The sequence below is a fragment of the Echinops telfairi genome, unplaced genomic scaffold (assembly GCF_000313985.2).
Source record: "Echinops telfairi isolate 266 unplaced genomic scaffold, ASM31398v2 ScPeMD7_3;HRSCAF=10, whole genome shotgun sequence".
Lineage (NCBI taxonomy): Eukaryota > Metazoa > Chordata > Mammalia > Afrosoricida > Tenrecidae > Echinops > Echinops telfairi.
In genome coordinates this window covers 4,216,164-4,241,334 of record NW_022103899.1, presented here as the reverse complement: position 1 = coordinate 4,241,334, position 25,171 = coordinate 4,216,164, and the positions used below count along the sequence as shown (strand labels likewise).

Below are 25,171 nucleotides of genomic sequence, written 5' to 3'. Positions count from 1 at the left end.
ACCAACTTATTTTCAACTAAATTTCAGTTCATGCACCTCAAATAATTTAACTTTCATCAGAAGTTGGTGGGTTGCTGAATGTAGCAACTGTCCAAAAATACTTAGTTGTAGAGACTTGGAGAAATTATCATCGAGCCCAATTTTTCAATAGCTTTTAATAAAAATCAAGACATTGTTAGGTGTCATGGGCTGACAAGGGCAAACAATATAAACACTGAGCTGAAAGTTACACATAATATTCTAAGATTTAAAAAAAAATTAACATTAAATGAAAGATGTTTGACCACTGGAAATATTATTTTAGAATAATTGCTTAATATAAAAATAAAAATACACCTTAACATGATTTAAAGTATGTACTCCATCACTTAAAAATAAAATAATTCAACTGAAGCACTCAACAGGGGCCTCAAGTACATTTTTTCATATTACAAGGATTGGTCTTTTTGTTGCATTATATCACACAGTCAGAACCCAAGCTTTTTGGGCCCGTGTTTCATAATCTGACATAAAACCATTACTGGGGAAAACTCTATACTGTTGTGGCTCTTTAATCTCAACATTTGTCAAAATACATGCAGTTGCAAGTGTCTTTAGAAAATGAGGAGCAGTCTTAAAAGAAGTCTGGAGAGTGGGATTACCCTCATTGATTCCCCTCGAATTCCAGCATGCACAGACAGAGAGCATTGCCGTGTGGTCCGAATACTTTCCATGACCACACACAGTACTGCCTTTCTGCTGCTCCTTGACTGACGTATTAAGCTGTGGTCACAATTAATTTTCCTAAAATAAAGAAGAAAGACATTCACAAGAATCTGTAACATGTAATTACAAAGGCTCAAGTCCAGTGTCTGCTGTCATGTGCTACTTACACAGTCTACTTTTATATTACTTTATGCATAGTTTACTTTAACCAAAGGTAAATCGAGGCAGAGAAGGGAAAGCAAAAACAGGCATGTGTACACCAAGGTTCATTGCGGCACTTTTCACAATAGCTAACAGGTAGAAATAACAGATCAACAGAATGTGGTACCTACAAACAATGGATTATTCCTCAGCTAGAGAGAGAAATGAAGTCCTGATACACACCTGAACAGGGCACAACCACCCTGAGAGCATATGAAACTACTAAATACATCAGTCACAAGAGGACGAACTGTGTGTGGTCTCCTTTTATGAGAAAGACTGGACTTTCTACTCCTGTAAACATGAGTTGACATTGACTCAATGGTAGTAAGGTTGGTGGTGGGTTTTTGTACATAGAAATCAAAATGTGTTAGTCGCTACCAGGAAAAGGAGGTTTTTGTTTTGTTTTGTTCCCATGGAGAGCACTGAGTTTGCATTAATGGGGACAGAACTAGGAAAAAGGCAGGGAGAAGGTTTCACAAGGTGATGAGTTTCATTGACGTGGTTTTTTTTGCAGACTGATTGCTGTATTCTTTCAGTCACGTGATTAAACAAATCGGTGTAGAGCAGGGGTTCTCAACCTGTGGGTTGAGACCCCTTTCACAGGGGTCGCCCAATTCATAACACTAGCAAAATGACAGTTACGAAGTAGCAACGAAAATAATTTTCTGGTTGGGGGTCACCACAACATGAGGAACTGTATTAAAGGGTTACGGCATTAGGAAGGTTGAGAACCACTGGTGTACAGTCAAAGCAATTTTGAAGAACATTTGAAAACTTGACAAGTGAAACCATTTTCAACAACCTACCTTTATCCAAAGTTTGGGTATGCTATGAATTTGTAGTCTTTTTTTCAAAGATCATACTAGTAAAATACATCCAAAATTGTAAAATCTTTTATAGTGGAGTTTGTATAGTTAAACTAGTTCATGGAAACATTCAAATATACGAAGGAGTATTGTACTGACCGTGTGGTAATTTCCTTGAGTAACGCTGATACTTCCACTTCATGTTTGGTTACTACACCAAAGGAAGCTTTTACAGCAATAGAATCGGATCCAGCAACATTGATCCCAACATCATTCACAATATGGTTGCCTCGCCGTCCATACAGTGAAACGTCTGACTCGTCTTCATAATTCAGTAATTGATAAGAGGAAATACCTTCCGAGAATGGAAACCAGCATATGTTAAATATCTTTACTTCACCTCTAGTACTGCATTAATTTATAATTTGAGACTCAAATATCCAATGTTAATAACAATCTAAACCAAGATTAAAAATAGCAATCCAATTAATTTAACAGCCAAAATGCCTAACATGAACTTCAATTCCCTCTTCAGTCAACAGCAACTCGTAAGCATAAAGATTCGCTGGGTGGTTAAAAGAAAAACAAGTGATATGACAAAATACCCATTTATAAACTATCAAGGGCTCATGCGGGAGGGGGGAGCGGGGAGGGAGGGGAAAAATGAGGACCTAATGTCGGGGGTTTAAATGGAGAGAAAATGTTTTGAGAAACGATGTACAAATGCGCTTTACACAATTGATGTGTGTATGGATTGGGATAACAGTTGTATGAGCCCCTAATAAAATGTTAAAAAAAAAGAAAAAAGAAAAACAAGTATTCAAGAGAAATAACTTCTCAAGATGTCAACATCCAGTTATTTGCCAATCTAGTCCATAAGATAGATTTTAGTTAACCAGTGGTAAATAAATGAATTGCAACAATCACAGATTGCTATATCACCAATACCTCATTTGACCTGGTGAGCTAGGTAGACCAAAATAATACCATTTAATAGTGTGTCATATTTTACATTAATTGATTAAAACAACTTAGAAAATAATTGTTAGACTAGAAGTTTATCCAACGAATATGAGATTTGATATTTCCATTAAACTCAGACATTACTAGTTTGAAGATTACTACTATTGTTATAATAAAAGTTGCTTTTATCATTGACTATATATGTCAGTATTACTAACATTAGTAATACATATACAATCTAAGTTTAGGTTACCAGCAAGACAGTTGAGGGAGCAGTCACTCCCAAACAGACATTTAAACTTACCAGCCGAAATTTCTCTGTCGCCTAGGAGAATATCTTTCAAGGTAAAAGGCGTTGAGGTAAACTTATGTCTAGGAAACAGAAAGCATCGCTTTTTTTTTACCACCAGACTTAGGGGTTGATATTTGTCAGCTTCACTGAGGCTTGGAACAGGAACTAATCTCCCTCCATCTCCAACTTGCTTTACGAAGCTCTTGGTAGCAGCAGCAAACATATTAATATCAAAATGTCATCAGCTGCAACCTTTAGATAACAAATCCATATTTTCAAGGCAGAAAATTAGGCACAAGGTCACACCTGGCCTGGTTTTCAATATAACTATGTACACATGGAATCCAAAACATGGTTTTCACCCAGTAGTTGACGGGCACAGAATTCACAACTCTGCCTAGCCTCCCAGCATGTGCCCCGGTCATGAATTATAGAGCAACAGTGTAAAGTGAGACACTAAAAGCAAGTCTAATTTGGAATGGCAGTCTGTAGCACTAAAATAGATAGGGGAGACTAGTCATTTTAAAATGCTACCAATGTTCTTGATGGGGTCACAGTTAATAGGGATTTAGCAGTGGGTCAGTTTAGAGAAGAGCATACAGCTCTGTGGAACACAAAGGGATGTCAGCATCAGCTTTAGCCCTAGGGAACATTTACAGTGTGCCTACTTCAAAAGGAATTCCTTTATCTAATTTTGACCACAGTAAGTTACTATTTTGTATTCTTTAATATATAGCCTGTTATTTCAGCATTTCATTCATTTTCTTTCCCCTAGGAGCCAGCTCAGTGGTTAAGCCCCAGGCTACTAACTGAAAGCCCTGCCCCTTGAACCCACCTACAGATGGGGGGTGAGAGGGGGAGGATGGGGAGTGGGGGGTGGGGGTGGAGAAAGGGTGCAGCAGGCTTTCCACCAGCATGATTGCCTTGGAAAACCCCATTGGGCAGTTCTACTGGGTCCTGTGAGATTCCTCTGAGTCAGCAGGTTTATGCCTTCAAAACCATGTAAGTTCACAATATCTTGGCAAACGATTGTATTCCAGTCTTTTAAAAAATATCAGATTAAAGCTACATATCATGTTAAGTACTTGTATAAATATAGACAGGTATTTATACTTTGAAGTACACATGAAGTACATGTGGACTATATCTCTTTAAAATACTGCATGGTCCTCCTGCATTTCTTTCTCTGTGCCCTATTACTATCCCACTTTCTTTAAAAAGAGAACTAGGTGAGGTTTGGGTAGGGTTCTCTGTGGGTGAGAGTCCTCAGTCAAACGGGTCCTCCGGAGCAACTTTGAGGTTGTGGGAAATGATAAATCGGCAACCAGCAGGCCACAGGGGCTTCTTGTCCCTATATCAGGACTAAGAGAGGGAACATATTTTCCAATGGGTACATACTATGGGGCTTACAGATCTTTCAAAAGGCATACGCATCATACAGCAGACATATTATATAGTCAATGGGTAATATAAGTGGGTAGCAAAATAAACCAGCAGTGAGGTGAGTCATCTTGACCTAGTGCTAGTTGACCTCAAACAACCCTGAGCCCTCCCCAGGGGTTTGCTGTATTTTGCAATGGATTCGCCTATAGAACCTGATTTCTTTTATCTACAGATAACCTCCAGGCACAGCCAGACACGGGAATGACTCATCTCCTATGGTAGCTCCCTCTTTTATGACAGTTCCTTTATGGGGGATTACTGGAGGGACTCTGACCAGTCATGAGTGTTTGGGCCTTCTTTGCTCTATCTCAGCAGGAAGTAGTTAAGACAGAAAAGGTCACCCCATCACCAATATTAAGAAGTTTGGAATGTTTGGGTCGGGTCAGAACAAGGCAGCCCCCGTTTGGACTAAGCTGAAACAGGTCCAGGCCCTGCATGTGCTTCCCTGCACATCCCAATGGCCAGCAGCAGCCAGCGCCAGATAACCAGTGAAACCAGATGTTCTGGGTTCAAAGAAAGCTGTGAGGAGTCGACAAGCAATTCTCCCAGTTTCCAGACCCATGTGCTTATTGCCATAATGCCATACATTCCTCACTACCCCTTTAAAAACCCTTGACCCCAGCTGCTGAGCACCAGCTGCTGAGCACAACTTCCCTGACCTGTTGGCCTTGGTCATGGAACCTGTCCGGGAGCTCCCCCACCCCCTAATGAAGCTATTCCTATTTCTGCTCTCCCTTGTCCTGTCAGTTATGTCCTTCTTTCTCCCTGTTCCTCAGTTCCACCTTTACAATGAGAATGTAGATTGAGATCTGTTTATATCTCATAACCATGAGGGTCTTCCCCCACTGGAGTCAGCTTTCCAGACCTGTAATTATGAGCAGAGGATTGAGCTGCATTGCATTATCATCCAGTCCCTCAATTTACCACCGTTCTCAAGGAATCTTGAGGGTACAGATTTTATAAACTATATACTGGGTGTTGAAATATTGCATTGCCATGGTTGTTATGTGGATGGTAATGCATTTTGAAATAGTAGCTGCGTGCTTATAATATTGTTTATAAATTCAGAAAAGCATATCTTTAGTGAATAGTAATTGGTACATACATAATAACGAGGGAAGAGGGGGTAAGAACAGGCTTAATTCAAGCCTGAAATAAGGAAAAATCTGTCTGACAGATCCTGGTCATATCATGTTTTTAAGTATCCGGAACTCGAATGCGACCTAAAAAATAAACGGTTTTTCATGATGCCTCTTTGTGAAAACAGTGTTGTACAAAGCAATCTTCCAGAATACAAAGTAAGCACAGGGAGTCATTTCTGCAAGTGGATAACGAACAACTAGAGAAGCAATGCTTCTAACGTGGTTGTCTGGCCCTCATCAAGACTGGCAAAATTACAAACAAAAAGATTGGCAGAAAATGCGTTTAATTGGAATCTGGTCTATAGAATAGCCTAGTTATACCAACCATGCTTCACTGCGGTCCCTGCACCAGCACCACCACCCAAACCTGAAGACAAAGGAGACTGCTAAGTGAGGGGTGGGCGGGCATAGGGGTGGTCTCGGGGCGACCCTGCTGCCCCTAAAGACAGGGTGTGGGAACCAAGAGAACGTCTTCCGTGAATCTAACGCCAGGCTCCAGTCCCGTGGTTCGGCGCCTTAGCAATTGGGTACTCGGGAATAGGCACACTTTCTTACAGTGAGCTCGTCCCAATGCCGCCTGGGGGTGGGGAGTCGGTGTGTGCTTCAAGCACCCCACATCTGACCCACCAGCCTAGGCTCCCAGTAGGACTCGGCCTCCGGGTAAGGACAAAGGGCTGGGCCCGTGCGGGTGCGGGCGGGCTGGCTTGCGCAGGCCAGATGAGGCGCATCAGAGGGAGGGTGCCCAGGAAGAAAGCACCGGGAGAAGGGCGGGCCGACGGGAAGAGGGCGGGCGCGGACCGTGCGGAGTCGCGCGCGGGGCGGGGCCGGGCCGGAAGACGGGCCTGGAGTGGAGGGGCTCTCGGGGGGCGTGGCCGGGGCCGCCCCCGAGCCGAGGCTCCGCCCCCGCCCGTGTCCGCCCCTCGCCACAGGGATCCGGGCCGGGAAGGGTGGAGGCGCGGGAGGCCGGGAGTGGGAGGAGGGCGGCGGCGCCGGGACGCAGCTCTGGGGTACCGGCTGACCCTCGGGTCAAGGACGTCGTTTCGTGGCGCTCTGTCTCCCTCCGCCGCGCTCTCCTTTCTCGTCATGTCCCAGAGCAGGCACCACCGCGCTGCGGCCCCGCCGCTGGAGCGCGAGGACAGCGGGACCTTCAGGTCAGCGCCCGCACCGCCGGGGCCTGAACGGGGAGGGTGGGGGGTAGCTGAGGCGGGGGGCGGGCATTCGGCTGTCCCGCGGCATTCTGGGAGAAGCCCCTCTGGGCGCTCGCCCCTGCGTTGCCTGCGGGCGGTGCTCGGGCGCTCGGCCCCGCCCTCTGGGTCTGTGGCCGGCCCCGCCCCCTTGCGGTGGTGGACCACGTGGGCGGGGGTGGAGGCCGGAGGTAGCGCGCGGCGGCCTTAACTGAAGGCTCCAACTCGGAGCAGAGGATTGCAGGCTTGGTCCTCAGGCTGAGCAGCACCGGCTTGCGTCTGGTCCCCATGAGAACCCCTTTACTGGCGTTGAAGCTACCTCCCTAACTACATCCCGTGCCCTGCCTGCCCCTGCCCCTGCGTGCCGCCGCGGGACCGGGAGGCTAGTGCATCCGAGCAAACTCTGGCTGCCAGAAAGCAGAGGCCCCGCCCCGGCCACGATTGGCAGCCGTCAAGGCTGGCCTCTGTGCTTAGGCTACCCTCTCTTTCTCCGTTGCTTTCGTAAGCAAAGCACACCTTTCCCCCTGTGTTTTGCAGTTCGGGGAAGATGGTTACAGCTAAGCCAGGGAAAACACCGATTCAGGTATTACATGAATACGGCATGAAGACCAAGAACGTCCCGGTTTATGAATGTGAAAGATCCGATGCACATGTGCCCACTTTCACCTTCAGAGTAACCGTTGGTGACATAGTCTGCACAGGTCTGTATGCACAGTTCACCCCATGCCCATGCTGGCTGGCAGTCTCAAGACGTGGTATTGCTTTTCAGTTTGGAAACGGGTGCTTTTTGCCAGAAACGGCTATGAGTATAAGGCACTTTGGAAAGTGACACCTCGTTTCAGGTCACTGAAACATTCCAACTTTATCTGATTTTCTCCTTGACATTCTTTTCTTTAGGATACCAAGGAAAGCTCATAAATGAAATTGTTATCCAGGCCTTTGCAAGGCACTTCTTACCTTTGTATTAGGGAGAAGCAGGAAGGGTTCTTGGGGCAGCCGTAGCTGGATGATAGGTGCTGTTAAGGCAATTTCAGATTAGAGGCGTAACTCTGGAACTTTCTGAGCATCTCACACTCTCTGTTGCTCCTTTGCTGTTTTGGACTACGTACATCTGATTTTGTATCCAACTCAAATGAGGAAGGCCACGAATGAGAAGCTTCACAAATTCAGCAACTTCTAGTTGGGTATAGGTGTTTTATATGTTATCATTTTCATATGTGAGGAAACCAATTAAAAGAGATGATAAGTAATATATCCAAGTTCACAAAGCAATGAAATTCCAAGAGTTCAGACATATACTTTATAAAGTCTATGAACCTGAGCAAATGATAACTGAAGTTACCCATCTGTAAGTGTGAACATGATCTATTACAAACAAAACATTTCATAGAAATTTCAACTTGGACAAATCCCAAGAAAAGAATTTTTTAGTAAGAAGGTTGAAATTCTACCATCTGGTAATGGGTAGGCATCATTTGTTTTTGTCACTGTGGAAGTCCTGTTAAAATGTAGATGCTTTCTTGTCTGTGTGAGGTAGGTGGATTGTCTGCACTGCCTGGAAGGGACCTTGTGTGAACTGGAGAGTCCACATGTTATCACTGCTTCATCTAATCTATGTTTAAATACCCAAACCCGCTGCTGTGCGATAGCGACACTATAGGATAGTAGCAGTACTCCATATGGATTCTGAGGCTGCAGTCTTTATGGGAGCAGAAAGCCTCTTCTTTCTCCAATGGAGCAGGCTGGTGGATTTGAACCTCCAATCTTGTGTTTAGCAGCTCGACACAACCTAGTGCATCACTAGGACTTGTTTTACAAACTGCGCTGACTTCCTTTACAAGATTATCTGCCTACAAGGCTTCTCGTACTATGTAAAGCATGATAATTGTGAACTCTTTATCTTTGGTGTAGGCCCAGTTACAGTGTTGGCTAGTGCTTGATAGACTTTGTCTCATGGATTAATCAATGGCACCTCAAAATCACATTCTCCCGAATTGAACCTCTTTCCCCCCAAAAAAACCCTATGTTCCCTGCATTCCCTATCTCAACATAGGCAACTCCACCGCCTGGTTGCTCACACTAGAAATAGGGGTTTTGTCTTCTTAACCCTTTCCTCCACCTCTTGTCCAGTCATAACCAAATCCTACCTCCTAAATACCTCCTGAAGGTAGGCTGCCTACATCAGAGCTACAGTCTCATAGATTTCTATCTAGTCTTGTAATATCCAGTTCAGTCTCCATACAACATTCAGAGTGTTTGTTTTAGAATTCAAATCTGTTCATAGTTTCTCTGCTTAAAATCCTGTCACAGGTTTCCCTGTGGATAAATACAAATTTCATAACATGGCTTCCATACCTAGTTTCTTCACGTGTGGTCAGCAGCAGCACTGACAGCAGGTAATGAACATGCAAGACGATCAGGCCCCATCTCTGAACTTCAGAATCAGAGTGTGCAGCTGAACTAAATTTCCAGGTGGTTCCTATGTACATGAAGGCACAAATTCACAAGATCTTTCTCTTCTCCAAGTGTCTAGCCTTTTCCCTCAAAATCTTGTCTCTCAACCTCTGAGACTTTAACTATGCCCCACGACTTAAGACTCCCGAGAACACTGTTTTGTGTTGCCTTTAAACTTTTACAGGTGGTCTTTTCTCTGCTTAAAATGCTCTTTCTAAACCCCCACTCTCATCACCTTACTCCTTTCTACTAATCTTTTCAGTTTCTGATAGGTTATCTCTTCCTCCATGAGACCTTCTGTGCCCTTCCAAAAGGAGAGGAGCTGCATCCTAACCCCGGTCTGCCTTACCACTCCATGCTTCACATGCTGCTTACAGATGGAGCTCCAGCCTAGGCTGTTCTCTCTGTGCAGGAGCCTCCCTCCCTGAGAACTATGATAGCGGACTCACAGATACGGTCTGTGTGTCCCCTGACTTGGGTTACTCCTCTACAGTGCCCTCTCTCCTTCCGCAGCAGAACTCATGCCAGCACCCTGAAACTACCTGAGAAGGTTCTCACCATCCAGTTGGAAATCAGCAGGGAAAAGATTACAGTGACCATTCACAAGGTGTGATGGATGACTGGAATTTAGACATGAACCTTAATGATTAGTCAGTTTTGCCCCCCCTCATCTACCCACGAAAGGGATAGAGATGAGATGGGATATACACAAGCTATCACTTTCTGTAGGAGCCCTGGTGGCGTCATGCCTATGTTTGGGGCTCCTAACCACGAGGCTAGTAATTTGAAACCACCAACCAGCCCTTGGAAGAAAGACGAGGCTTTCTGCTCCCTTAAAGAGTTACAGTCTTGGAAACCCACAGGGGCAGTTCTACCCTGTCCTGTAGGGTTGCTGTGAGTTAGAATCGATGGTACTTAATTTGGTTTTTGTTTTTTGGATTGTCTTCTGTATAAAACCTGTCCAACAATCTGCCCAGTTGCAGGCATGAGTGCTGAGAGGTTTGATCCAGTCCAGGATGGGCCTTCAAAATAAATTGACCCATTTTGCTGTCAAACAGCTTTGCTGAAAGTGACCCCTCTAAAATGAACAGTTTGTTGCCATCCAGAAAGTCAGTTCTTACTCAGAGGAAGGGAAAATAAAGTCACCCCCTCTATAGGAGTAAAAGAATGAAATACTAAATTGTATTTTTCAGAAAAAGTGACATGGTCTACTTTATCACAATTTTATTGTGTGTATGTATAAATGTAATGTAGGGATAATAAAGATTTTTATATAGGTAGGCAGAGAACCAAACTTGTAACTTTAAAATGTTTTTCCTGTGAGCAGCATTTTATTATAATAAGAACTGCGTGCCGTATATGCTTTTATCACCGGGGGGGTGTGTATGTGTGTTTATGCAGTCCCTGGGCTAAGAACATCCAACTTAAAAACAAATTGCCCTTTACGGAGTATATCCTGGGTGTAGGCTCTGTTTCAAGGGTTTCTCTTAATCCTGATAACCATTTATCAGTCTGCCTCAAGCAAAGTAAACATCGGTGCATATAAAATCCAAAATAGCATGGTAGCTGAGTTTTTGCAGAAGGAAATTTGGGCAGGGCCACATTTTAGTGCTTGCAGTTGGCACTAGGTCCATGACTGTCTCTAATTCTGTAAATTTGCCCTCACTTTGAAACAATTGAACCAACCACTCCAAAAGGCAAATTCACTGCCAAACTGAGATTCCAACTCATAGCAACCGTATAGGACAAGGTAGAACTGCCCTCTGTGAGTTTCTGAGACTGTAAATCTTGATGGGTTCGAACTGGTGCTTTTAAGTGGGTTATAAATAGCAACCCAGCAAGTAACCTACACCACCAGAGCTTCTCAAATCAGCCATTACTCCCAACAAATTCTTTTCTTGCCACACATGCAGCTTTGAAATCCTGCAAGCCTAATCTTGCAGTTCTGCAAGCAAGACTCACTGCTATTGAGTTGATTCCGACTCATAGCGAGTCTGTAAGACAGGGTAGCACTGCCCCTGTTTCAGAGACCAAGTCTATGGAAGTAGAAAGCCTTGAAACAGCTGTTGGTTTCAAACTGCTGACCTCAAAGCCTAAGCCCTACCACCAGGGCTCTTCTCAGATTACAGTACGGCAAGTAAGAACCCCAGAGATCTGCCAATCTCAGCAGCCTAGCTAGCACCTGGCAAAAACTAAAATGATGTCCCTCTCCAAACATTCTCGCAGACTCCCGTTTGGCTTTTTATATGCATTGGTGTCTACCATGCTTGAGGAAGGATGGGCTCTACTGCATCAAGAGAAACTGCTCGTTTGGGGAGTGAAGAGACTTGAGCTGTACCAGGGCATATGCTCTGCCTGCCACACTCATCGCTGGTAGGCCATCGAATACAGCTCCATTCTAAACCAGGGACTGCCTGTATGTAGACCCTCCGGTGATTTTGTATTAAAAAAAAACCACCTTTTTTATAAAAGTCTTTTTTTTATATAATGGTTTTTCTGATTGTTTGTTTTTTTAACCATATTTCAGGTGAAGGTACAAGTAAGAAGCTGGCGAAACATAGAGCTGCAGAGGCTGCCATAAACATTTTGAAAGCCAATGCAAGTATTTGGTGAGCTCAATTTCTTTGTTCTGCAGCACAAAAGTATCATGGCTGAGGTAAGATTGAAAGTGTGAACACACCCACAGAAGCAGTAAACTGTTGTTAACGTATCAACTCAGACATCCTATTTTCTTGCGGGAATCTGTCGTCCATTTGAAGACAGTTGTATCTTTAAGAAAGCAAGTCCAACAAGCAGCTATTAACATGAGGAGTCTCAGGAACGAGGCTGTACTTATTTTTAAACCAGATAGAAGTTAGCTATAGAAAATTAGAGTTTATCTGGCTAATGTTTTACTTTATTAAGATCTCAATTATTTCTACACCAAAGAAAACAAGGCACGGGACAGAAAAAGATCCGCTAAAAGCACTGTTGTAGGTAAAAGTACCATTCATAAATACAGAAGAAATGAGGGAGATTAAAAAATCATCCTTAGGCAAGAAACAAAGTAAAAACATGGGCAAGAATCACCAGTGCATGTTAAAATTGGACGAACATATGATGAAACCAAAGATATTTACACAGTCTCCAAATACATTCCCTACAAAATATTTATTAACTATAATGCCAACAGTACTAATTTTCCAGTGTAAAAATCTGACAGACACCGCCGTAACCATGTGATCAGAGCCAACAGCACCAGTAATGAGACACTGGTGTCATCTCCCCGACGTGACAGACTGAAAACTGTTCCATGGAGTTCCTGCCAGAAATACACAACCTCAGACACATCCCACATTGGAGACCATACTTCAAGATAACTGACTGGTGTTTTTTAAAAGTGTCAGTGAAATCACTGAATTGCAATTCCCTTCAATAAATCATGGCTGAATCTGGTAACATTTGGGAAGAAAAAAAAGTCATCGATTTACAAATTCAAGCATCAGTATTTTTTTATACTAACATTATCCTTTATGCCTTACTATCATGCCAGTCTTCACTGCTTAATTGATTAATATTCAAAGGATTTTAGCCATATAGCGATACTTTTGGCGTTAGGTTCTCTTTCAGGATCCTCTTTCTAAGTCATTCTAAAGCTTTGGGCAGCTTAGGTCAGCCCTTACCAGGGCTGTTGTTAGTGCTGCCTAGTCAGTTCTTCCTTATAGGGACCCTGTGCGCAACAGAAGGAAAGTCTGCCTGATCCTGCACCACCCTCATAGCTGTTCTTATCTTTGAGCCGTTGCAGCCACTGAGTCGTCTGTCTGGTCTGGGGCCTTCCTCTTTAAGTCTCACCTCCTTGCCGTTAAGGAGCATTCTGGCTGTTCAAGAGACAGATTTGTTGTTCTTTTGGCAGTTCGTGGTACTTTCAATAGTCTTCACCAACACAATAGTTCAGATGCATTGATTCTTCTTCACAGGTTTCCTTACTCGATGTCCAAATTTCATACGTATATGAGGTGATTGAAAACACAAAGGCTTAAGTCAGGCACATATTAGTCCTCAAAGTAACATCCTCGCTTTTCAGCATTTTAAAGAGGTCTTGTGTGGCAGATTTACCTGATGCAATGCATTGTTTGATCGCTTGACAGCTGCCACCAGGAGCATTGATTGTCGATTCACGAAAGACAGAATCCTTTCAATCTTAAACATTTCTCCATTTATCATGATGTTCCCTCTTGGTCCAGATGTCAGGATTTTGGTGTTCTGTACACTGAATTGTAATCCATGCTGAAGGCTTCAACCCTTGATCTTTATCAGCGGGTGCTTCAAGTTCTCACTTTCAGCTAGCAAGGTTGTGTCCTCTGCATGTCACAGGTTGTTAATAAGCTTCCTCCGGCCAATCCTCTTGCCATATTCTTCAGAGAATCCATTTTCCCTGATGATTTGCTCAGCAAACAGATTGAATAAGTAAGGTGAGAGGATACAACCTTGATGCACACCTTTCCTGATTTGAAACCATGCAGTGTTCCCTTGTTCCCTCTGCAAAACTGCCTCTTATATATGTACAGGTTCCACATGAGCACAATTAGGTGTTCTGGTATTCCCATTCTTCTCAAGGCTATCTGTAGTTTGTTATGATCCACATAGTCGAATGCCATCGCATAGTCAATAAAACACAAGTAAACATCTTTCTGGTATGGTCTACTTCCAGCCAAGATCCATCTGATGTCAACAATGATATCCCTTGTTCACATCCTCTTTTGAATCTGGCCTTAACCTCTTGCAGGTCACTGCCAATGTACTGCTGCAAACATTGTTTGGATTATTTTCAGCAGAATTGTATTAGCATGTGATATCAATGATATTGTTCTATACTTTGGACATTCTGTTGGGTCACACTCTTTAGAATGGGCACAAATACAGATCGCTTCCAATCAGTTGGCCACGTAGCAGTCTTCCAAATATATTGGCATAGATGAATGTTTCTAGTGCTTCATCAGTTGGTATACCATCAACTCCTGGAGCCTTATTTCTGGCTAATGCATTCAGTAAAGCTTGGATTTCTTCCTTCAACCCCATTGTTTCTTCTATGCTACCTTTTGAAATTGTGTAATGTAGACTAGTTATTTTTAGTACAATGATTTTGTGTATTTCCATCTTTTGGTACTTCCTGCATCATTCAGTATTTTGTCTGTAGAATCTTTCAATGTTGCAACTTGAGGTTTGAAATTTTTCTTTATTTTAATTCAAGATGAAATTTGGTTTTTGGTTTTCTAACTATAGATCTTTGCACATTTCATAATATTTTACTTTGTCTTCTCAAGCAGCCCCTTGAAATTTTCTGTTCAGCTCTTTAGATTTATCATTTCTTTCGTTTGCCTTAGCTATTCCATAACTAAAAGTGAATTTCACAGTCTTTTCTGACATGTATGCTGATCTCTTCTTTCTTTTCTTTATTTTAATGGCCTTTTGCTTTCTTCACGTGTGAGGTCCTTGATGTTATACCACAGCTCCACGGGTCTTGAGATGTTGTCGAAATTTGTGTGAGATATTTTCACAGTTGTATTTTAGCTCTTGAGGGCTTGTTTTAATTTTCTTCAGCTTCAACCAGAACAATTGATGGTCTGTTCCATAGGCAGACCCTGGCCTGGTTTTAGCTGCTGATAGTAGACTTCACCATATTGGTCTTACAAAATTCTATCTATTTGATCTCCTACTTCGTTTCTGTCACCAAGACCCTATTTTCCAACTACTCATCTTTGCTCTTTGTGTACAACTTTTGGGTTCTAAATCACCAAAAATTCTCAATGCATCTTGATCACACATTTTCGGTTTCATTTTTTATCACAAACTTTCATGGTTGGTGCATAAATTTGAATAGTAGTTGTATTAATTGCATTTCCTTGTGCTATCACAGGTTGTGGGGATATGGTTCCCCACACTCAAATGGGTCCTCAGGAGCAACTTTGCGATTATGGAAAATAAGGCAGACAGACAGACTGCGGGACACAGGGTCTCCTTGTCCCTATGTCAGGAGCAAGAGCATGAATGTATTCTTCAGTGGGTATATATAATGGGGCCTACTGATCTTTCAAAAGGCATCCACATCATACAGCGAACATATTACATAGTCAATGTCATAAGCTGGTAACATAATAAAGTAGCAGTGAAGTGAGCCATCATCTTGACCTAGTGCTGGTTGACCTCGAATGCCCCTGAGCCCTCCCAGTGGTTTGCCACATTTTGTGGTAGGTTTGCCTATAGAACCGGATTGCTCTTATCTACAGAAAACCTTCAGGCATAGCAACTAGCTAGATGCAGGCCTGAGATATGTTTTATGGTAGCTCTTTTATGACTTCCATAATGAGGGCTATTGCGGGGGAGGCACATTTTCGGCCTGGAGAATGTGTATTTAAAGGCATCGCTATTTCGGAACAATGGAGCTCTTTCTCTAAATAGGGTCAGTTTTCTAGGCCTCTGGTTGTGAGTTACGGAATAAGGCCAGATACACTCTACCAAGTTCTCAGTTTACGACAACAGATGGCATCATACGTCACGCTAGATCTTGAAATGTCCTTTTAAAATAAGAATGCAATGCCATTCTTCTTGATTGTGTCATTCCTGGCATAGAACCTGATCCACAGTGGCTTATCCCAGTCCGCTTCACTCACTAAGGCCTAGAATAGCAATCTATACATTGCATTGCATTTTTAATTACTTTCCATTTTCTTAAATTCATACTTACTAATTTTATATTTATAGCTCATCAGCAAATGAAGCTTCCAAAGGCTTTACTCGTCCATGTCATTAGGACTCTACTTTGAGCAGGGAGCTTTTCCTCAGCCAGATTTTCCATACTTTCTGACCTAAGGGGCTCCTCTTCTTGCTCTCTGTCTGACAGTGGTCTGCTGCTGTTCATTAGTAACTGACAATGTTTCCATACTGTCTATAGGGTTTTTCGTAGCTCACTTCTGAAGTAGACAGCCTATTCCTTCCCGATCGTCTATTCTTCATCTGGAAGTGCTTCTGAAATTGTTCACTTTGGGTGACCCTGCTGCCATTTAAAATACCAGTGAGATCGCTTCCAGCATCACAGCAACACTCAAGCCACATGGGAGACAAACTGACAGACAAGTGGTGGCTTCTGTGTTGTGTGTAGCATGCTAACCCTGTAGACAGGCCCTTGGCTGAGACAAGCCTTGGTCCTCATGTGATGTTTGATTCCCTAGAGTCATGCATTGTAATTATTAGCTTTCAAGATGTGCCAAATGACATAACAGGTATTGGGTTCTCCACTCCCCCACCCCTTTTCCTCAGTGATGGTCACGCTACATGCGTGTCACCCAAATACTTCCATACAAAGTATTGGGTACATTTGTGGAAATGAGCAGATGATCTGAATGTTCTTTTCACACATGAGCAATTAATTTTGTCAGCAAAAAGATTTATACACCTTGCAAATATTATTTGTGCTTCTTGACAGGTAAGATGGGAATTACTAAGCTGTAATCAGGCCTAGAGTGATTGAATACAGAGGCTTTCTCACTTCTCCATCACAATTACTTGGGTAGCTTCGGCATGCAGCAGAGTAAGTGAATGCTCAAATAATATCAGCCTATGTATCAGGCTGATACATTTAACTGACATTCTGGCAGTTAAAAAAGAACTGGAGGAAGTGGCAAAAACTAAACTTCATTTGTCATGGATAAATGGTTTTCCAGTTACCTAAGTGGTAGTAGCTTGGAATGTGGCTTTTTTCATGTCAGGCACTGAATTCCATAATAACTACTAATTTCAAACCACCTAGTAGAAATGGTCTCTTTCCTATAATCAGAATATCTGCATGATGACAGCCAATTCATGCAAGCCATCTATGTTATGTAGAGTACTATATAAATCTTAGCGGACTATCCCAGAACTATCAGACAACAGATCAAAGTTACCTCCCCCATAGTTATTGAGATTGGAAAGCATTTATGATCCATATTATCCCCTTACCAGGCTAAACTTATGTTACCTGGCTAATTATTGGTCTATACTAACAATAGTATAGTTTAAATACATTTTCATTGAACATCTGTGGCACAAAACCCCACAGTGCTTATGAAAGTAAGTAATGCACAGTCCTACCATCAATGAGCTTACAGTATGGGTAGTAGAGGGGTGATAATGGTGGGCATATAATGTATTCGTCAGAATTATCATCATAAATAATGTATTGTGATAAAATAATTTCCTTGAGAACCACTGATTCAAAGAAGAGAAGTTTTCTTCCACTGGGGTCTAAAAAGATAAGCTGCTTTTGTTTTTCTCTATTATTTTTTGGTTTGGTGAAGATACACAGTATACGAGGAGGTACCCCCCAAAAAACTGGAATTGCGCTGGGCAGAGCAGAACTTTCACAGTACACATTTTTCCTGCTAGGTGAGCATCGAGCGACTCACTCTGAGTTAGTGCACTCAATAGTGTCACCTGGGAAGGTGTGCTGTGAATTTTTTAGTAAAAGATTTAAGATAGCAGCATGAGGCTGTGAAATTTTGTTTCCTGCTCAAGAATAATGCCGCTGTTGTGATGTTGAATACAGTTGACAAGGACAGTGCTAGGGAAAAACTCAAGTGTACGAGTGGTTTTCTCATTTCAAAAATGGTGAAATGTCTATTGGTGACAAACCTTATTCTGGACATCCCTAACAGATAAAAATGTCAACTCCTAGTGCATTTGAAGTTCATTCCACCAGGTCAGACTATTTAGAGGTTCTGAAAAGATTGCATAACAATGTGTGACAAAAAAGTCCTGATTTGTGGCCGATGGGGGTGGGGGGACTGGTTTTGCCACCATGGCAAAGCACCTGCTCACGCAGTGATCTCAGTGCGTTAGTTTTGGGCAAAAAACAACATGCTTCATTTGCCCCCCACACCTTACTCACCTGACCCCGCTCCATGAGACTTTTTTGTTTCTGGGAATAGAGGGGGCTATGAAAGGACAGTGATATGAGGACGTAGAGGAGGTAAAGAAAAAAACTGAGGGAGGTGCTGTGAGCTATCCAAACATGAGTTTGAAAAATGTTTCCAAAAATGGAATTGCAGATTTAATAAATGTTATTAAGTAATGGGACAGTACTTTGAAGTTGATGAGTTTGTTTTGTTAAAAAAAAAAAATTTTAATACATAGCTTTGAAAAAATTCCAGGATTTTTTGGGTACCCACTCGTACACCGATTTCTATGTGTACCATTCTGGATACTGATCCCATTCTTCAAGTGCATCCATTCCACCCTCCTTTTGCAAATTGGCCTTCCTTCACTACCACACGCACTGCCCTCTCAGTTTCATAGGGACGCGAAGTATTATTTGGATGATGAGCAGACTGGATGCCCAGGGAAGAGGTTTGAGAGGAGGGGATTCCCAGTAGAAGGAATGGCAAAAGCCAAAACGCCACTTTAAAATACTCATCATTTATATAATAATTTGTTTATAAGACTGTTTTGTTTTATAACCTTAAACAAATGTTTAGCTTTGCAGTTCCTGACCCGTTAATGCCTGATCCTTCAAAACAACCGAAGAGCCAGCTTAACCCTATTGGTTCATTACAGGTAAGTCATGCAATTTTTCCACATGGAACATTTTGTCTACTGATAAGAAATGTTATTACAGGGGTCATGACAGAGAATTAATATTTTAAAGATAAGATGGTGAAATATTTTGTTTTCCAAGTTAAAATCATTCAACATTAAAGAACTAACTTTAGGGGGAGGGGGGGCTCAAAAAAAAAAACTAACTTTAAATTGTTTTTCTATTTCTATACGTTTTGGATTTTCATCCATTTGCAATATCTGCTTTTGGTCTGTGGAATTCTCATTTGAGATCAACAGGACCTCAGTGCACCCAAGTGTTTTAAGAATATATATTTTTAATTTTATTATCATTTAGAATTTTTTTATTATCTTTATATTGGGGGCTCTTACAACTCTTTAACAATCCATACATCAATTGTGTCAAACACATTTGTACATATGTTGCCATCAGTTTTTTTTTTAATTAATCATTTTATTGGGGGCCTCTTACAAATCTAACAATCCATCATTCAGTAGTAAGTATTAAGCACACTTCTCCATGTTGCCATCATCGTTTTCAAAACATTTTCTTTCTGCTTGAGCTGTGTGTATCAGCTCCTCTTTTTCCCTCCCTCTCTCAACATCCCACCCTTGTAGACCCTTGATAAATGATAAATTATTATTTGCATATCTTACACCGTCCGCTGTCTCCCTTCATCCATGTTTCTGTTGTTCGTCCCTGGTGGGGAAGTGTTTATACATCAATTATTATAATTGGTTCCCTGTTTCTCCCCCTTCACCCCCTACCTTCTCACTACCCTCATGGTATTGCTACTCCCAGTACTGTTCCTGAGGATGAAAATTTTATATATTCCTGCTTTAATAGCTAACATTTTAAAAATGTTTATCTGTCTTGAATGCTGTGTGTCGACAGCTAAGAATATTAATACTTCTGTTGTGACAAAAGACTTTTAAGGAACTCATTTTGGGTAACCTAACTCAAAACAAAGGAAGTAGGCTGCTCATTTGCTTATTATTTTTTTTCAGCTGTGAATTTCTGCATACGGAATAGCCTTCCTTGCAGATTATCGACATGCTTTGTCATCCAGCTAGTCCTTTGGTCTCTCTTTCCTACTTTGTTTTTCTATAGTTTTCTCTACCTTCTTTCCTCAACCTAATCCAAGTCTGTTTGCAATCCCTACTCCTCATCTGCTTTTGATCAGGCAATAGTTAGCCAGCTGTGGGCATGGACGTCCTTAGCAGAGGGAAGGCCTTGAGCACTGATGGCAATGACACCTGTAGATGTCCTTTCTGCTGTTCCTGAAGGGGTAATAGTAGCCTGTCTATTTGAACTCTTTGATCTTAGCTTTCTGTGGCTTCATGGAACAATGCCATTCTTCACTTGGTATTGTGGACTTATAAAACATAAACATTTCTGAAGCATCTCTGAAAACTACAGGGTTTTTCCTCATTTTTCCATTGTCTAACAGCAGTATCCCTTTCAAACGTGTAATAGAAATGTAATAAAACTCAGGAAAGAGTATCATGTCTGCTTGGACCTTTGCATAGTTAAAATCATTACTGAAGCCTTATGTTCATTTTATAGGAATTGGCTATTCATCATGGCTGGAGACTACCCGAGTATACACTTTCCCAAGAGGGAGGACCTGTTCATAAGAGAGAATATACCACAATTTGCAGGCTAGAGTCATTTATGGAAACTGGTACTTTTTTTTTCCCCTCACCTTCATACAGTTAGAGACATTTGAAATGTTTTCAGATGAGGAATGACTCTGGAAATTTCTTCTGTAATAACTTTTCAATTAATTCTGTGGATGAAAATTTTATATATTCCTGCTTTAATAGCTAACATTTTAAAAATAAATTTAAAAATAAGCATTTAGCTTAAGCATATTTATATGCTTTTAATCTGCTATTAAAAAATAAGAGTTTATTAATGGAAAGATAAATAATTGACCAAACTTAGAAGAAATATTCTTTGTTGTCTTAGTGACTAAAAAAACAAAACTCAAAAAAAAAAAAAAAACTCATTGTGGAGAAAAAAAATCCTTAGGAGTTTAAACATCTTTCATTCTAGAAGATAAGAAAACGAGAGAAAATGCGGTTGAAAAGAAGGTGACTTAATAAAAAACTAGATGGCAAAAATTTAGCACTGAATGAAAGTAAAGTAGGAATTGTCCTTTTATATTATAGCCACTTCTGTGTTGGGATACACTCCATGGCAACGGGTTTGGTTGTTTTGGTGTGGTGTTGAAAAGGCCCTACGCTGAAAAAGAGTAGTCACCTAGAAAAGCACTATGGATGAGAATCCCTGTGTACTCCCTGGCATGTTGTTTTACTCTTCTAAAGTGCATTAGGAGAAGAAGTTTACCATTGGCCAAGTAGTTTCAAGTAATAATAAATACATGCCTGTGAGAAGACTCGTAGCAGAGGCCAGTGCAGAGAACACTGGGCCAAAAGCAGGGTCTTCACTTCCATTCTTGAGAGAGTCCTGTTTTGTAAACTTAGGCAGAGCTTTCTTCCATCTCCCTGTACCTCAGTTTTAATGCATAAAAGAAAAACATTGAAGTAAATTATATTTGTGGTGTATTTAAATCCCAGCATCCTCTATGCCCTTATTAGTGCTATAGAAAAGAAGTCCCACATAGTTGTCAGTTTATAGAAAACAATAAGCAAAAAAATCAGTATTGAAAGATAAGGGGTTGTAATTCAGTTATACCTTGACATTTTTGAGTATTTGGCCAAAATTAACACAAAAGTGATTCTTTAACGTGAATATAACTGTTAAAATAAAAAAGTATAGCTATTTCCAAAAAATAGTAAAGACATATCTTCAGAATCCTAAGAACGCCAGGTTAAGAAGTGTGTTAAACACCATGAGGTTATTCTCTGATCTGACACTATACTTTAAATATGAAATCACCCTTTATGAGCATTCATTTCTTTCCTAACATCTACCATTTCCTTTTCTTTGTTTAGGAACGGGGCCATCAAAAAAACAAGCCAAGAGGAATGCTGCTGAGAAATGTCTTGCCAAATTCAGTAATATTTCTCTTGACAACCACATTTCTTTAGTAAGTAATGTTCAAAGGTCCTATTGATGTAATTAAACATCTTTCCTAAAGGAAACCTTGTTGTCTGGGTCCTCCCAGTGTCATTTAAGAGATTTCTTCGTGTCAGTGGTACACTACTACAGCTTTATCTGGCTTCCACGTGTCAGTGTGGGTCAGAGGGGTGACAAGGTAGGGGAGGGCTTTGGGGAGATAGTCAAGGATGAGATCTAAAAATCTAGACAAATGAGAATTAGTACATTCTCAGAGACACTCTCCCTTTGAAAGAAGCCGCCTGGCATCCCTGCCATTCATTTGAATGGTGACAGCTACTTATTCTTCCCAAACCGCATGTTTCAGCTTTTCGACAGTTTCACTGTTTTCTTTCTAAGTTTCAGCTCTAGAATGCTGACTATATATAATTATCAGAGTGTATATATATATACACACACACACACACAGAGCTGTGTATATATATATATATATATATATAGGGAACACAGGAACTATTAAGATATCGAAGTTATTTTATACTTTGATTTATAAATTGCTCCAATTTATAAATTGGAGGCAAATTCAATTATTTTCAGATCTGCATATGATGATCTTAAATACCTTGTACTTCTTAACATGGACCATCAGGAAATTTCACTGAGACACCATTGTATTAAGAATATCCTTATAAATACTTATATTTTATTACAAGTACTTCATTTAAAAACAAAAAAGTTGTGGTATTTTTTTAACGAATATCCTTGTTAATGTTGTCTAGTTTAAATTGGAAAGTTAACCAAATGGTATCCATTTAGACATGTTTTAGAAAGTTCTAAATGTGCACGTACTTTTAATGATAATAGTGTTGAACTCAGTGTTAGCTAAGAGTAGAAGTCTTAATCTGTGTTTTCCAGACAAACCTAGGACACACTTTAGGATGTACTTGGCATTCCTTGAGGAATTCTCCTGGTGAGAAGATCAACTTGCTGAAAAGAACCCTTCTCAGTATTCCCAACATGGATTATATCCAGCTACTTAGTGAGATCGCCAGGGAACAAGGTTTTAATATAACATATTTGGATATAGGTATGATTTTTCATTCTTTCGCTTATCTCAAGAAATGTTCTTTCTTTAAAGATAATTGAGAATCAGAAATTTGTATTCTGATATATCTTTTTGCTCTAGAATGCTGACTATATATAATTATCAGAGTATATATATACAGAGTTGTTAATGCCCTATTACTTTGAAAAATAATAGATAATGTCTATACTGTTAACAGTAACAAAAATAATAATAGCTAAGCTTGATGGGCATTGTAAGGACACTTACAGATCAACTTACAGAGTCCTCAAATTAACTGCAGTGACTAGGCTCGGTGATCCTCATTCAGGAACCCTGGTGACATAGTGGGTTACACTTTAGGCTGTTAACCACGAGGTCAGCAGTTCAAACTCACCAGCCACTCCAAGGGAGAGAGATGAGGCTTTCTCCTCCTCCAAAGAGTTACAGCCTCAGAAACCCAAAAGAGCAGTTTGACTGTGCCCTATAAAGTAGGTATGAGTCAAATGACGCAGTGACAGTGGGTGAAGAAAGTAAGGTAGGGAAAAGTTGAGAAATGTCTCCAAGGTTATAGAGCTAGTCAGTGTGGTAGCGATGGGTAAGCTAGATTACAGGAAGAGTCCCAATTAAATGCACTGTTACACTCGTCTTAATGTCTAGGTTGGTAAATAAGAAAGCATTCTAAAGCAAGTACCAAGTGTATGGAGGCCAGACCTCTTCTCTGCTATGCCACTGTCCCGATACTGGGAGAATGCATATGCGGACAGATTTCATTCATAACTTTTCCCCAGGTGAGCCATTATCTGCCATCGCCTGTGTTTTCTCTCACCACTACTCATATAGGTAGACAAATGGCGCACAGATTGAAAATCAAATCCATTTGCATCTTACATTACGTTAGTTGTAAAGCTGATTGGTTGGATGGGGTTTGGTTAGGGTTGTTTCTGTTGTTTTGGTGTACCATCACCATGCTGTGGACCGTGTTGGGCCTGGTGAGAAGTGTGGGTCTCACATGTCAAAGCTCTTAGCACTGGGAGAGAAGGGTATTTTAGTAGCTGGAAGAGTTTTCGTTTTTTTAATTTTCTCTACTCGTGGGGATTGAATATTGGATCAAGGGTACTGTTTTAATGTATCACGAACGAAGCAGCACTTGAGAATTCACTGCAGGTCCACAGAAAGGATGATGGTGGGAGACTCCTTCTCAGTAAATACAAAAGGTGCACGTGTTGAGTGCTAGGAGGCAGAGACAAGTCACGAATATTGACTTTGAAGAAGCTTCCTGTGGTCCAGGGACTTGCAAACGCTTTCAACTAGCACATTAGAACTGCTGCCTTGGGAGAGTGTTTAATAAATGTTTAGACTCCCACCACTTCTGATACTTTCAACCCTGTGTTTCAGGTGGAATAGTTACAGTGAGGTTTGCGCGGCTGTATTTTTAGCGTTCCCTCAAGTGACTGTTCTGGAATTAACTGCCATAGCTAGACACGTAGTTTTGTCTCTGTTTGTCTCACGTGCCTGACAAAGCTGATACGTAAGTAGAGTAGTCTTGTTGTCACAAAAGACCTGCTTTATTGATGCTTGGCATTAACTGTCATGTTTGCTATTTCCTTACAGAAGAACTGAGTGCCACTGGACAGTATCAATGTCTGGCTGAACTGTCAACTAGTCCTATCACAGTCTGTCACGGCACTGGGATCTCCTACAGCAATGCACAGAGCGACGCGGCGCACAATGCTTTACAGTACTTAAAGATAGTGTCCGAAAAAAAGTGAACTGGGGGCAACTTAGAAAATCCGCCAGTAGCACTTAGAAAGCCCTCTCCCCTTTCCAAGTAAAGTGTTCACTGTGCTGTATGAGTTTGTGTTGTTTTTAAATGTCTTCATAGATTCCATCAGCATCCCAGACTTAATTATCCCAGCAGTTGTTGATAACCTCTTTTTAATGGCTTCCATTTTGTATTGGTATATTGTATTTATAAACTTTGTACCACACTCAGAAAGCACCCGTCTTACAATACCTTGCACACAGGAGGAAGAAGACGCATGTGTTTTGTTTCTGAGGATGATGACAACGATTAAAAGAAACTTCTGATAGCAGCAGCTTCTTACTGATGCTTACCCGCTTTGTGCAAGGTTTTGTGAAGGGAATTCAAAGGACGCCTTTTAGAATTAAGTGTTGAGACGCCGAACATAACAGGATTGTATTGGCTGACTGTAAATTTTCAGGAAAATGACTCGTCTACTGTGTATTTGAATCCATGTAATAAAAAGCTGTTGTTTTACTGAAGTTCTGTGCATTTTATTAAAGACTTCATGGAGCA

General features: G+C 41.2%; 2 protein-coding genes across 8 annotated transcripts in view; one reads left to right on the top strand and one right to left on the bottom strand.

Annotated features, from left to right (window-relative positions):
* The window catches only part of PJVK (pejvakin), a 10,027-nt gene extending 3,434 nt beyond the window's left edge, over nucleotides 1–6,593 (bottom strand). For 2 of the 3 annotated variants that reach the window (XM_004701459.3, XM_045294942.1), the window contains exons 1-3: nucleotides 2,983–6,235; nucleotides 1,875–2,070; nucleotides 642–783 (exon numbers count right to left, since the gene is read on the bottom strand). In XM_004701459.3, the coding sequence (XP_004701516.1) occupies nucleotides 642–783; nucleotides 1,875–2,070; nucleotides 2,983–3,193 (549 nt within the window). In that variant the 5' untranslated portion in view covers nucleotides 3,194–6,235. Of the gene's footprint in view, nucleotides 1–641; nucleotides 784–1,874; nucleotides 2,071–2,982; nucleotides 6,236–6,574 lie in introns of those variants that run through there. The other variant, XM_045294949.1, reaches the window with a different exon arrangement.
* Nucleotides 6,548–25,171, top strand: PRKRA (protein activator of interferon induced protein kinase EIF2AK2). Of its 5 annotated transcripts, XM_004701458.2 has the most exons (8): nucleotides 6,548–6,706; nucleotides 7,277–7,440; nucleotides 11,721–11,802; nucleotides 18,685–18,763; nucleotides 20,331–20,448; nucleotides 21,725–21,819; nucleotides 22,704–22,875; nucleotides 24,466–25,171. In XM_004701458.2, the coding sequence occupies exons 1-8, from the start codon at nucleotides 6,639–6,641 to the stop codon at nucleotides 24,621–24,623; spliced, it is 936 nt and encodes a 311-aa protein (XP_004701515.1). In that variant the 5' UTR covers nucleotides 6,548–6,638; the 3' UTR covers nucleotides 24,624–25,171. The 5 variants fall into 5 exon arrangements, with proteins under 5 accessions (XP_004701515.1, XP_045150901.1, XP_045150896.1 ...); XM_045294966.1 differs by lacking the exon at nucleotides 7,277–7,440 and having other exon boundaries at nucleotides 6,627–6,706; nucleotides 11,721–11,849; XM_045294961.1 differs by lacking the exon at nucleotides 7,277–7,440 and having other exon boundaries at nucleotides 6,633–6,706.

Excerpts from the sequence above, each read along its gene's own strand:
- PRKRA (XM_004701458.2), top strand. The coding sequence starts at position 6,639 with ATGTCCCAGAGCAGGCACCACCGCGCTGCGGCCCCGCCGCTGGAGCGC. Across the intron at positions 6,707-7,276 it reads GAGGACAGCGGGACCTTCAG|TTCGGGGAAGATGGTTACAG; the intron begins GTCAGCGCCCGC and ends TGTGTTTTGCAG. Across the intron at positions 21,820-22,703 it reads TTGACAACCACATTTCTTTA|ACAAACCTAGGACACACTTT; the intron begins GTAAGTAATGTT and ends TGTGTTTTCCAG.